Here is a 13,776-nt window from a genome sequence, read left to right on the forward strand (position 1 = left end):
GGCCGATCAGAGTAACGTTTCTTAGCCTAGTATGACGATTGGTGACTCGAACCCCGGCTCTTCCGGCGAAGCGACCGAGCTTACGCCTCCGCCTCCTCCTCCTCTTCTCTCGTCGGACTTCATGAGCTCCGTGATGGCTCGCCTCGCGCATCAAGAAGAAGTCCAGAAAACGACGAATGAGCAGCTCGCTGCTCTCGTGGCTGCCCTCACTGCTCCCGCTGGACCGACGAACCGTTCCCAACCCGTCTGCCGGCATCTCTTCCCTCCAACGCCGGCAGAAGACCGCGCTGTGGACGAATCTGACCCTAACGGTCCTCCCGCCGTATACCCTACTCCGACGACAGCAGATCCGACGACGATTCGCGAGATCGCCGAGCTCAAACTCAGCCTTCAACAAATGAGCTCGCAGATCCACCAAGCGACGAGCGCAGCCCCTCAGATCGACAGCGTCATCGCCTCTACTTCGCGCTCGCCCTTTGCTAGCGAGCTAACCAGGGTCCAGCTCCGCAAGATAGAAAAGCTCCGTCTCCTCGAGTACAAACCCGGCGGCGACCCCGTCGAACATCTGACAGCCTTCAACATAGCTATGGCCAGAGCTCGCCTTTCCGACGAAGAGAAGGACGCAGGATATTGTCAGCTCTTCGTCGAAACACTCAACGAACAAGCGCTAACCTGGTTCTCACAGCTCAGCGAGAACTCGATTCGCAGTTTCCGAGACCTATCAGCCGTTTTCCTCAAGACTTACATCATGTTTACCAAGCGAGCAGCAACCGCTTCCAGCCTGTGGAATATGGCGCAAACAAAAGACCAAAGCCTCGAGGACTACATGGAAAAGTTCAAGACGATCGTTTCCCGAGTCGACGTCCCTGATCATATCGCTATCGACGCTTTGATGAACACTCTCCTCGTCAACTCGAAGTTTCGTAAGGACCTGTATTCCAACCCTACGACTTCGCTCCCCGACGCTATTGCCCGATCCCACAATTTCATCCGAATGGAAGAAGATACCAAGGCAATAATTCGGAAGCAGAACGCTGCCAAGCCGGTTGCAGCCAAAAATGCGGGTGCTCGGCCAGAGCCGCGCCAGCACGCACCAGCTGATAGCGGCGGCAAAAAAGGAGGTCTCCTCTACGTCGTGGACGCGAACAACGCCCCTGTCTCAACCATGGTCATGCACGATAAAAAATGGAATGTTTATCAGCGAGAGACCGACTCTCCAGATGCGTCCCCCGGTACCCCGGGTGCTGGTGTCGTGGCTAAAGTCGATTCGGCTCCAGGACCGACCAGAACTCCCATCGATCTCACGAAACATTGCAAGTATCACGACGTGAAGGGACACGACACGACTGAGTGCAAATCTCTCTACGCCCAGTTCCTCTCCTCGATCGAAAGCGGCGACTACAAGATCCAGCCGCCAAAACCCAAACCAAAAGGGGAAAACAGCTGGAGCAGAAACAAAGACAAGAAGGCTCAGCGCAAATCGCAAGGCAAAAACCGTAAAAACGACAAACGATCGAAGGACGCTGAGAAGGTCGCCCGGGAAACTGACGATGATGACGACTCGGCGGACGACGATCAGCCTGCCAATCGCCAGCGCATTGAAGTAATCCGCGTCCAACCTCAAGGAAAGAACGAACCAGGATCCTCGTCGGACGAGGACGACGATATGGAGACCCCAGACGACACTACGGATCTTCGGTCCCTCCTCGATCAAAAGTTTCGATCCGCTACCGAGGAAACGCCAGTCTCCTCCGATCTCCGCCGACAGATCGACTCGAATCGCGCCACGAAAGCTTCGGCACAAGAATCCTCCCAAAGGCAGTGCGCCGACAAGCCGAACTGCGATTTGCGAGACAAACTCAACGCGAAGATCGGCGACCTGCGGACAACCCTTAACCGCAAGAAAAGGGATACTGCCGAAACGAGTAACGACCTTCGCGATGTGCTCCGCGCAAAGCGAGCACAAACTCGTCCCCGGATAAACGTCATTATGGGTGGATCGCCTCCCTGCGGCGATTCAGTTAGAGCAGTCAAAGACCACCGAAGGCAAGCTACTACTTCCCAACGATGGCCCTAGAAGCAAGTAGACGATCAGCCGATTACCTTTTCGTCTGACGATACACTCGGCGTGCACCTCCCTCAAAACGATCCTTTGCTCGTCGTGCTCGGTGTCGACAAGTACGACGTCACAAAAGTACTTATCGATACCGGGAGCTCGGTCGATATCATCTTTCGCGAAACCCTCGTAAAGATGGGAATTGACCTCAATGACGTCAAGCCTTCTACTCGGACCCTGACAGGGTTCAACAGCTCGTCAGAAGTAATCGCGGGCACGATCCGCCTCTCGGTTCACGCCTGCGGAGTCACTCGGACGGTCAAATTTTCTGTGGTCGGCTCCAAAGCCCCTTACCACGTTATACTCGGCACCCCATGGCTGCATTCAATGCGAGCAATCGCATCAACGTATCATCAGTGTGTTAAGTTCCCAGGATCAGACGGTTTGCCGTCACGGTTTGCCGTACGAGATCATAACGGACAATGGCTCTCAGTTCATGTCCGGAAACTTCAAAGAGTTCTGCAACAAGTGGAATATCCGTCTGAGCCCTTCGACTCCCCGTTACCCGCAAGGAAACGGACAGGCGGAATCTTCCAACAAAATTATCATCGATGGAATCAAGAAGCGACTCGACCTAAAGAAAGGCCATTGGGCCGACGAGCTGGACGGCATCCTCTGGTCGCACCGAACGACTCCTCGCGGTGCGACCAAATCCACCCCTTTCTCTCTTGCTTACGGGATGGAAGCAATGGCCCCCGCCGAAGTTAACGTGACGAGTCTTCGGCGCGCCAAGATGCCACAGTTCGTCGAGCTTAATCAAGATATGCTCCTCGATGCCCTCGATGAACTCGAGGAAAAACGTGATCAGGCGCTTCTTCGGATCCAAAATTACCAGAACCAAATTGAGAGCTATTATAATAAGAAGGTGAAAGCGCGCCCTCTCGAGCTCGGCGACCTCGTGCTCCGTAAAGTTTTCGACAACACGAAGGAGCTCAACGCTGGAAAGTTAGGGACCAACTGGGAGGGACCTTATAAGATCACTCGAGTCATTCGACCAGGCGTCTACCGACTCGAGACTTCCCGCGGAGAGGCAGTCCCACGAGCCTGGAACTCGATGCATCTTCGCCTCTTCTACCAATAGAAGCGCCTCATCTTTTTCTCCCAGCGAACGACTAGCAGGTCACTGTTCGCTAAAAAAAAAAAAAAAAAAAAAAAAAAAAAAAAAAAAAAAAAAACCGAGTAGATGCACCTAACCGTCACTTCTACTCGTCCGAGTGAATGCGCTACTACAGCCACTTTCACTCGGTCAAACGAACTACGAAAGGCTTGATCCTCATCCGAGGTACGTAGGCATCCCTTCACAGGGTCCAGCCCCAACCAAAACAAAGTCCAAACTTTTTTTAGAATGACCAACAGTCACCTTTCCCCGAACAAACGATGCCAGCCCCTTCATCAAGCGGAGCACGAGCACTCGCCCAGCTAAATCGGCTGAGCCTTGATCAGGTATCAGCCGAAGGGAATAACAGCCTTGCGTCACCTGTGCGTCGTGCATTGACCGGCTATCCAATGGAAATTTCAGACCAAGTCTGATCGAAGGACGATGGTTTGGCCGACCAACGGTTCTCTCGATCACTGCACTGCGTCTCGAAACCTTTTCCTCGGCAATTCAATAGAACGATTAGAGTTTCTTTGTATTTACTTAAGCGACCGACTTGTAAAAGTTTCGTTGGATGAGTAAAAATACGAACGAACAACCATCTCTAATCTCTGTTTCTATCTGAAAAGGAGGGAACTCGCTGGCAAATGCGAGCAACCATCCGGACTATTCCATTTCTCGGTTACAGACAAGTGAAAATGATTTATATATTTCTAAGACAAGCGACTTACGGGAATATATGAGGAAACACTTGTCTAAAAATAAAACCAAAAGCATTAGTTTATACAACAAAGGCTTGATGCCGAGGAAAGGAAATAAGTCTTTAAGCAAACAAGGCCAAACGGCCGAAGAACAAATACAACAAACATATAAAGTCATCCCTTAGTAGGGGGATCTTTCTTCTCAGAAGGGCCCGGTTTGGAGACATTGCCGAACGGCTTCGCGGGAGGAACCTCGCCGGTGTCTTGACCCTTGCTCGGCGGAGAGGCAAGTCTGATCTCGCGGTTCGGATCTGAGAGGCCTTCGCTCGCATCAGGATCAGAAGTCCCGAGAGACGAACTGTCGGAGATCGTAACCAACTTCTCCGGGATACCAGCATCAGGCGCCTTCGGATCCGCTTCGGGAACTCGGACAGCCTCTTTGATAGGAAGGGCGGCGTCGGGGCGAGTAGGAGATTGTACTGTGTCGAGGAGATCCCTAATAAATCCGTCACTCGGGGATCGAAGCGCTCTTGCGGCTTCAGAATCGATCAGCTCAAGATTCGACCCGTGCTTGTCAACCTTCTCGAGGATTTCCTTGATCACAAACCGAGACTCCAGCACCAAAGGAGATAAGGTCAGATCCGAGTCTGGAATTACGCCTACCTCCAGACGAGTCGCCTCCCCGTCGTAGTACTTCTCCAAGTCAGCGTACGTATCAATGGTCTCCTGTGGGATATCCTTCCCCGATTCCTTCAAAGCCTCGAGACAGTCTCGCATCCCGCGCGCTTGGCCGAGCATACACCGCGCGTCCTCGAACTCATCACGACGCTTCTCCCGGTCCTGAATATTTCTGAAGCGTCGGGAGCACTTCCCGGTCATCGCCGCCATCACTCGGATTCGTTCATGGGTTACCTCAAGCTTGCGAGATTCCCTTAGACGATCCATCTCCTTAGAGTATTCCATAGCCGCAACCACTACCTCCTTCTCGAGAGTCGCGTTCTTGCCTTGCAAGTCAACGTTTCTCTTCCGTGTCTCGGCTTTCTCTTCCTCAGCCTTCTTTATCAGATCCCGGGCAGACGCCAGTTCGACCGCCATGATCTCCCTCTGTTCGTCAAGCTCCTTCCTCAATGCCTCTTCCCGAGCGACTGCTTCGTCCTTTGCGCGGACTGCATCCTTCAAAGCCCGAGTAGCGCGTTTGTGGGTCCTCTTCTGCTTATCAATCATCTCAAACGCCCCCTTCAGCTCTTCATTGTACTTCCTGACCAGGACGTTCCAGTCCCCGAGACCCTGCATAACGAGCAAAAATAAGCAGCGTGAGCAAAATAAATGGAAAGAAAAAGGGGTGGAGTCAGAAACCCGACTTACCATGATAGAAGTACGAGAGGCGAAGTTGTACTCCTCCTTGAAGATCAAATCCTCGACCGGCGGCAGCTCGCCTCGATCTCCCCTGAACTGACGAACCAAGCGACCACACTCCTGTTCGTCATGCGCTAAAGGGACCTCTCGATCGTAGGAGAAGGAGACCTTATCCGGACAACTCTTCTTCTTCTTCCTCCTCTTCTTCGAGACGACAGCGGTCCCTTCGGCGACCTGAGGAGCGGATTCATCCTGCACGTCCTCGCGCCCCGCGACCAGCGACTCCCCGGAGCAGGTAGCATCCACCTGCTCGTCGTCCAGTTCCTGGGAAGAGCCCCGAGGAATCACTTCAGCGACCTTCTTCTTCCTCTTCTTCTTATCCTTCTTCTGAGCCTTTGGCGAAGTTGCCGGCGGATCTTCATCGCGGCTACCAGTGGGCAGCGACTCGGGGACCACCTCATCTTTGGAGCCGCCGCTCGGCTCCAGGTCCTTGAGCTCGCCTTCCTCGACAGACGAGGATCGAATCGCAGAAGGATCACCCCTCGCCTTTTTCTTTTCTCTCTCTGATTCGGAGTGTTCTTGGGGAGAGGCAATACCAACGTTCGCCTCTTCGGCAGCCGCGTTCTCCCTCTCTCGCTGCCTTTTTTGGTTCGTCTTCCTCACCAGCCGAGCCTCAACATCGGACTCAGTCACGTTCGGATCTCCGAAATCAGGCGAAACCGCGGTATCCGGCTGCGGCTTCTTCGCGAAGCCGGCTTTCCTCGCAACAACCAGACTCAAATTCGGCAAAGTCCTCATCGCTCTTGCTCGATTTACTTCTCTTTGCTCGGCTGAATTGAACAAATTGAGTCTCTTCGTCTTATTCGTGATAATAGGGATTGTATCCGAACGCCAGACCTCTGTGACGAATAAAGGAAAGATCAGATTCTATAGCAAAGTACGCAACGAGCAGAGGAAGTCGCAAAAGAAGAGACTTACGTTGACTAATCCACCCGATCGACCGACTAATCCTCTGATAGGAGAAATTATCCCAATGGGCCTGTTTCTGCGATGCGATCAGACGAGCGCTCTCCAAAAAATCCTCCTCGTACTCTGCGGTATTCGGAAGAGCCACTGCAAAGAGAAACAAACAGGAGTTAGAATACGAGAAACAGAAAACGGAACTGACGGGTAGTCTATACCCATCTCTCGGTTCCATAAAACACGGTAGCCGGTCTTCAGCGGTTCTTCGAACGCAGCCCTGTCGGATTTGACGTAAAAGTAGGAACGCTGCCAGTTGTTCGTCTTATTGGGGTAGCCGGTCACCACATTATAGTTGGGACGGATCTTCAACGAAATCAATCCGCCCTTTATCTTCGCCGACACTAACTCCTCGAAAGCTCGAACACTGAGAGGAACACCGGCTTCCGCTCCGATGATCGTCAGTGCGACGGCCAGCCGCCACGCACCATTCAGAAATTGACTAAGAGCGGCTCCTCGTCGCATCGTAAACGCGGTGATGATTCGAGGGATCGGAAACCATAGCTTCGTGTCGCCCTCAAAGTACGACTCGTAGACACATTGGTAGCCTTTCGGGGGAGACCAAGGCCGTTGGTCGCTCTTTGGGATTATAAACGTAACCCCCGCTGCGTCGCGAGCCCGTAGAAGTCTTGTCACCGACTCGACGGTTGATCTCGTCTTCTCGACACCCCGCCAGTCCTGGCCTCCGACGTCTGAAGGACGTACGCGCTCCCGATCAAGCGGAGGTTGCTTCTCGAATATGTTCCCCGGATAAAAGCTAATCGGGATCATCTGATCGTCGATATGATCGCGACCGTCATCGTCCTTCCGCGATTGCACCCTCGATTCCGAAATCAAGACGCGCTGCGCACGACTCAAGTTCTCTGTATCCATCATCGCTTCGCGATGAACCGCCTCTTGGCTTCCCTCAGAGCCGCGGACCGTCTCTAAGTCGTCACCAGATCCCGACGAAGCCGCGCGCATCTTCCCCTTTTGTTCTCGAGAAAGTTTCTTACTTGTCGACATTACCGAGTAAACGATAAAATGAGAGCAGAGGAAAGAGAGAGAAGCAACTTAGAGAGAGAGAAAGTACCTGAAGATTGCGGAATAATGAGATATCTGAAGGAAGATCTCTTATTTATAGGAGAGGAGACGCGCGCCCAACGAGGCGCCATAATTAGCCCTAGACGGGCCTAAATGGGCCTCTAGACGGGCTCGCGCGTCGGTCTCAAGCGCGACCTTTCGGTTTTCCGGTCCGAAACCTAACGACGTTTCGGCTTCCCGATCCAAAATCTAGCGACGCTTCGGCTTCCCGATCCAAAACCTAGTAACGGTTCAGCTCCCTCACTACAATTGGCGACGGTTCGACGTCATATCACGAATCGAATGCGATCAGACCCCCGGTTTAGAAAGACCGTTGTTCGGCATCAATCCAGACGATTTATACCGAACAGCGGAAGTTCCTTTCTCCAAACAATTTTTGGCGGAGCCGTCAAAATCAACAACGAGTCTCCTGTTCTTCGAGCCCTAAAACAACTAGCTCACAGCGATCGTTTGCTCGACCGACTATGAACTAGGGGGGGACTTATTGTTGGGGATGGATTGTCACCACCCACAAGGCCCAGCGAACAGGAGGCCCATTACCAACAAGGAGGGAGCGGTCGGCTCGGCGTCGGCTCCTCGACTGACCCCGACTCGGCTCGTGACTACTTTAGCTAGAGGACGAGCAGCCGAAGCGAGCAACCAAACAGCTCGGTCCGAGCAGTCATCCCGATTGGGCCTGTACATCGAAAAGCCCATGACCAAAGGGAGGCGAATTAGGTCGAGACTAACCGACCTAGGAGACTATATAAGGAGTTGAGGACAGGAAAGAAGGGTATCACCACATAGACAGACAGACTTGCGGCTAGATTAGGGTTTCCTTTATTCTCTTTGTATCTCGCCGCTCTCTTGTACTTCCGGCTAGGAGCTCACCGAGCATCGACTAGCCGGCTTTCTTACTCTTGTACCCTCGTTATTCCGACTCTAATAAAACGTCTCTGTTCATCCCACTCTTGAGTTCTTCTACTTTCTGTTAACCAAACTCACCTTAAACATGTGTCTACACCTGAATCCGACTCGGAAAATCTCAAATTCAAACCTGATCGTATATCAAAAATATTTGCAGGAACAATATAGTGATGTACTTTAGATATTGTCTGAAAATCCGAAAACCAAATTAGAATATTTACCCAAGGACTTGAATTAGTATTCCTATTGTATATTTAAAATTTACATAAATACTTTTAATATTTAATTACATTGTTTTCTCAGATATTATTGATGTCTATTAAGTTTTGTTTTTCGATTCTATGAGTTTTTGTGATACTACATCCGAGCTGATCATAAAAATTCGAAATCCGACTAACCGGATCAAACTCAAGTGGTTCTGATTGATCACATTTGCGAGGACTACTATGTTTCATACTAGTTATACCAAATAAATCTTCTGAAAGAATCCAATTATCAGGTCTAATCTGAAACAAATCTACTAATCCAGAGTTATTAGTCTGAAACATAGTAAAACCGAATGAATCTTCGGAGCACTTGAATACAAAAGTTTCGGTTTTTGGTTAGCCTGAACCAAATCTAAATTTAGGCAGATATTAACAAAGAACTAACAATATGAGGGACCTATCTGAAAATTTAACACACTTGGATTGCTCTCCCCCTTAATGGAATCAAACAAGACGTTGACAATTAAAACAAACAAATCAAATGTCTAAAACCCTTCTCTCTCGCATCAAACCCCTCACCACTCCTCCTCTATCTCACTCTCCCATCACTCCCAAACTCAAAAAACAAGTAAACGACACCGTACACCTCCTCAAAACCAATCCGAACTGGCCCAACCTCCTCGACGACGACGACGACCAACAACTCCTCCTCCACATCTCCCCTCTCCTTTTCGATCGAATCCACGACGACGTCGAAACAGGGGTCAAGCTCTTCGATTGGCTATCGAATCGGAGAAAAGACGAGCTCTTTTCAAACGGGCACGCTTGCTCCTCGTTCCTAAAGCTCTTAGCGAGACACAGAGTCTTCGACGAGATCGAAGATGTATTGGGTAATCTCAACGTCAAGGTTACTCACGAAGCGTTGAGCTACGTTCTTTACGCTTACGCTGAATCAGGGCGTTTGGAGAGAGCTTTGGAGGTTTACGAGTACGTGATTGAATCGTATGATTATGTGCCTGATGTCATCGCTTGCAACTCTCTGTTGAGTTTGTTAGTGAAAAGGAAGAGACTTGGAGATGCACGGAAGGTGTATGACGAAATGCGTGAGAGAGCTGATAACTACAGCACTTGTATATTGCTTAAAGGTATGTGTGGGGAAGGGAAAGTGGAAGAAGGTAGGAAGCTGATTGAGGAGAGATGGGGGAAAGGTTGCGTTCCGAACATTGTGTTTTACAATACGATCATCGGTGGGTACTGCAAGAGGGGTGAGGTTGAGAAGGCGAGTTTGGTTTTCAAGGAGTTGAAGTCCAAGGGGTTTATGCCGACGTTGGAGACTTTTGGGGCGATGATTAATGGGTTCTGCAAGAAAGGGGATTTCGCGGCGAGTGATGGGCTTTTGAAGGAAGTGAGAGAAAGGGGTTTAGTGGTTAGTGTTTGGTTCTTGAATAGTATTATGGATGCTAAGTATATGCATGGTTCCAAGGTTGAAGTAAGTGAGAGTATGAGATGGATAGTGGCTAACGGTTGCAGGCCTGATATAGCAACGTATAATATTTTGATCAATCGTTTATGTAAAGAAGGTAGGATGGAAGATGCTGTTGGGGTTTTGGATGAAGCAGCGAAGAAAGGGTTGGTTCTGAACAATAGAACATATGGCCCTCTTATACAAGGTTATTGCAATATCAAAGAGTATGAAATTGCTTCTAAGCTGCTTCTGCAGATGGCTGAGAGAGGTTGCAGACCAGATATAGTTACGTATGGGATTCTTATCCATGGTCTTGTTGCTTCAGGTCATATGGACGATGCGGTTATGATGAAAGCTAAAATGATAGATAGAGGAGTTTCACCGGACGCGGCCATCTACAATATGTTGATGAGCGGATTGTGCAAGAGAGGTGGGTTTTTGTCTGCCAAACTCCTCTTCTTGGAGATGCTAGACCGGAATATTTCGCCGGATGCTTATGTGTATGCTACCCTCATAGATGGATTCATCAGAAGTGGTGACTTTGAGGAGGCAAAGAAGATTTTCTCTCTCTCAATTGAAAAGGGTGTGAAGGTTGATGTCGTGCACCACAATGCTATGATAAAGGGGTTTTGCAGATCAGGAATGTTGAACGAGGCATTGATGTGTATGAAGAGGATGGCTGAAGAAAATCTTGTACCTGATGAGTTCACTTATTCCACAATCATCGATGGGTATGTAAAGCAACAGGATATGACTACCGCCTTGAAGATTTTTCGAGACATGGGTAAGACCAAGTGTAAGCCAAACGTAGTGACTTACTCATCCCTTGTTAATGGATTTTGCTGCCAAGGGGATTTCGAAAAGGCTGAAGAGACTTTCAAAGAGATGCAATCTTGTGGCCTTGTGCCTAATGTTGTTACTTACACAACACTCATAAGAAGTTTTGCTAAAGATGCTAGTACCCTTGGGAAAGCAGTTTACTACTGGGAGCTAATGCTGAGAAACAAGTGTGTGCCTAATGAAGTTACCTTCAACTGTCTACTTGAGGGATTTGTGAAGAAAAAATCTGGACAAGTTGTTTCTGAACCAATGGGGTCTCTGTTTTTTGAGTTTTTCTATAAATTGAAATCAGATGAGTGGTCGGATCATGCTGCTGCTTACAGTTCTGTCATAGTTTCTCTCTCTGTACATGGAATGGTGAAGACTGCTTGCAGGTTTCAGGATAGGATGGTGAAGAAAGGCTTCTCTCCTGATCCTGTTTCATTTGCTGCTATATTACATGGTTTTTGTGTGGTTGGGAACTCGAAGCAATGGAAGAACTTTGTCCTTTGTAATCTGGACAAAAAGGGTTTTGAAGTGGCTGCTAGGTATTCACTTGTTTTAGAGCGACACTTTCCTCAAGCTGTGATCTCTGAGGCTTCAAGTTTGTTACGTTTAATGGCTAAAAATACAGACACAGAAAAAGAAACTGAAGAGTTATAGAATCTGATTTGCAGAGCCGGTCTTGGATGCAATTGATGTGCTATTGGTTTTGTTTCTTGAGCTGTTGTTTTTGTATTTGCAAACATGAGGGTTTCTCAAAGTCAATAGTACATGAACAAAGTGTTGTTGTTACAAACGTTGTGTCAACTCAAAGAATGAAAGGAGAAAAGAATCTGCATTTTACAGCTCAAATTCACAGAAGCAGTCTGGCAAAGCAAAACCTCTACCAATTGCAAAATCGTTTTTATGAACTTCCCAAAGAGCATTCTTCAGCTCAGCGCCTTCAAGACCCTGAGAAGTGATTTCTGCAAACGCTTTTCTGTTCAGGAACAGAGTATTATGCATCTGTTTATATGTTCGCATAGCTGCAACTATCTTATCCATGTTTCCGAAGTAAGTCGCCACATACGCGTCACTGTTGATGGAGACATAATAATCCAATGCAGCTTTTGTGTTTCCATGCATTCTGGTGAAATCCTCTTGGTTAAGTAAAGCAGACTTTGTGTACACGTTTGTGTAAACAGATGTGAACCCTTCCATCTCCATTAGACCGTCTCCAGCTGCTAAGTAAATGTTTGTGTTCGTTGGGATGTTCAGTGACTGAAGCATCAAAACCGTCTCGTTAGGAGTCAGAGGGCATTTGCCTCGCTTCCTCCAAATCTGAGCTAGCTCTCCTGTCCATGGCTTCCTGTCAACACGAGCGGCTTCGATGGCGGCGACGGATGAACGAGAGAGGCTTGTGTATTCGCATTGGCTGTAGGCTACCATGTCTGGTTCAAATCTGAGGTGAAGCGACAAGAAAGGTTTGGGAATAGCGTCCAAAAGCCCGGTGGCTTTCTTCTCCAAGGAGCTAGTAAGGCGTAGTGCTGAGTAACAAGCTTGACACAGAGTGGCTTTTGCATACTGGGGATACCTGAAAACGACATTAGTGTAAGAAACTTGAAAAAATGTTTAAGAGAGAAAGGCTAGTTAGAAAGTGTTACCTGTCTCTGCGTTGGCTCATTGCTGGTGTAAAAGAGATGTAATGATGTTCCAATAACGATGGAAGAACGCTCTCAATGTAATCAAATTGACCTTTCCTTTTGCTACAATCTACTCTGAACGGTTCTACCGATGCAATATCTTTTGGTAGCTCTTTTACGACATTGATAAAACCACTCATCTTCTGAATGAAGTAGTCTACATCAAACACATCTGCAAATCCACTGCACCAAGAGGAGCATCACTAACCGTTCTCTAAACAACAAAAAACCCAATTGAAAAATTTGATAACATGAGAGCCTAACCTTGACTCGTTCCAATAGGCAGCCACCTCAAACTTTGGCAGAACAAGTGTAGCATTCAGCAAACGAGCAATCCCAACTCCATCACACAACTACAAAGCATTATCATATCATCATCATTACCATTTTATCATAGACTTTCATGCTTTCTCAAATGTACTTACATCGCGTCTCATCTGATTGAGGCCGCCATAGCAATCAACACGGATGTATCCATTATTTTGAGCTGGTAGAGCTGCAGTATTTGAACAAAAAACCAAAGCAGTTGTCTGCAATGAACCCCATCACAAAGTTCAGAGAAGTAAACTCTCACTACAAGCATTCTACATTCTACACAAACAAAGTCATCACTTTTCAAATCAAAACGAAAGTTTGTTTTTGTTACTGTAACCACAAATCAGATCAGAACCTATCAATGGAACAAAACTAGAGCGAACTGTTTTCAACTCAAAGACTTAAAGAATGATAAGACAAAGAGTGAGTGCATACGAGTGAGATGTCCTTCTAACCACCACTTGCAAGGCCTCCACTCTATTGTCCTCTTGACGCCCCATATTACAGAACCACCCCTGAAGCAGACCAAAAAATAAAAAAACAAATCTTCTTACTTGAAGAAACTATACTGATTTGTCCATCTTTATCAGCCAAGAAGACATTTTGAATACTTGTGATATTTTAATAAAATACGGAGACGAAACACTTACAGTGATGAACCGGAAGGAACCGGTGGAAGAATCTGCAGGAAGTGTGGCGAGGGAGATAGAATGATAACGACGAGGAGAAGAGAGAAAGTCAAGACGAAGAGGAAGAGTGGCTTCACCGGAGATGCAATCATTTGATGGGTTTGTCTAATTCAACTCCAGATCAGAGTTTGCAAGTGTATTAGATCTATAAAAGCTTCACACTTTCCTCGTCGGTGTCAACACTCTGTTTCATCAAAGAAACTCTTCTCCGGCTAAAAAGGAAAAAAAACAGACTTTTTAAACCTTCTCCTCGACTTAAAGGGTTTCATTTAAAAGTGTTTATGGTCAAAACAATGGACAAGTCTAATCTTTATGTTCA

General features: G+C 48.1%; 2 protein-coding genes across 3 annotated transcripts; one reads left to right on the plus strand and one right to left on the minus strand.

Annotated features, from left to right (window-relative positions):
- The first annotated feature begins 9,003 nt into the window (after positions 1 to 9,003).
- Positions 9,004 to 12,550, plus strand: LOC108813798 (pentatricopeptide repeat-containing protein At1g52620). The gene has a single exon (XM_018586457.2). The coding sequence runs from the start codon at positions 9,026 to 9,028 to the stop codon at positions 11,429 to 11,431; it is 2,406 nt and encodes an 801-aa protein (XP_018441959.2). The 5' UTR covers positions 9,004 to 9,025; the 3' UTR covers positions 11,432 to 12,550.
- Positions 11,496 to 13,663, minus strand: LOC108813806 (O-fucosyltransferase 13). Of its 2 annotated transcripts, none has more exons than XM_018586470.2 (6): positions 13,419 to 13,663; positions 13,204 to 13,283; positions 12,879 to 12,949; positions 12,718 to 12,806; positions 12,415 to 12,636; positions 11,496 to 12,344 (listed from the first exon to the last, which is right to left on the minus strand). In XM_018586470.2, the coding sequence occupies exons 1-6, from the start codon at positions 13,547 to 13,549 to the stop codon at positions 11,612 to 11,614; spliced, it is 1,326 nt and encodes a 441-aa protein (XP_018441972.2). In that variant the 5' UTR covers positions 13,550 to 13,663; the 3' UTR covers positions 11,496 to 11,611. The 2 variants fall into 2 exon arrangements, with proteins under 2 accessions (XP_018441972.2, XP_018441981.2); XM_018586479.2 differs by having other exon boundaries at positions 12,879 to 12,983; positions 13,419 to 13,480.
- Positions 13,664 to 13,776: the final 113 nt, after the last annotated feature.

The sequence above is a fragment of the Raphanus sativus genome, chromosome 1 (genome assembly GCF_000801105.2).
Source record: "Raphanus sativus cultivar WK10039 chromosome 1, ASM80110v3, whole genome shotgun sequence".
In the NCBI taxonomy this organism is placed as follows: domain Eukaryota; kingdom Viridiplantae; phylum Streptophyta; class Magnoliopsida; order Brassicales; family Brassicaceae; genus Raphanus; species Raphanus sativus.

Bases quoted from the DNA above. Each gene is read 5' to 3' on its own strand.
- LOC108813798 (XM_018586457.2), top strand. From the start codon at position 9,026: ATGTCTAAAACCCTTCTCTCTCGCATCAAACCCCTCACCACTCCTCCT.
- LOC108813806 (XM_018586470.2), bottom strand. From the start codon at position 13,549: ATGATTGCATCTCCGGTGAAGCCACTCTTCCTCTTCGTCTTGACTTTC. The intron at 13,284-13,418 runs GTAAGTGTTTCG...GGTCTGCTTCAG, and splicing joins GTTCCTTCCGGTTCATCACT to GGGTGGTTCTGTAATATGGG. The intron at 12,807-12,878 runs GTAAGTACATTT...AATGCTTTGTAG, and splicing joins TCAATCAGATGAGACGCGAT to TTGTGTGATGGAGTTGGGAT.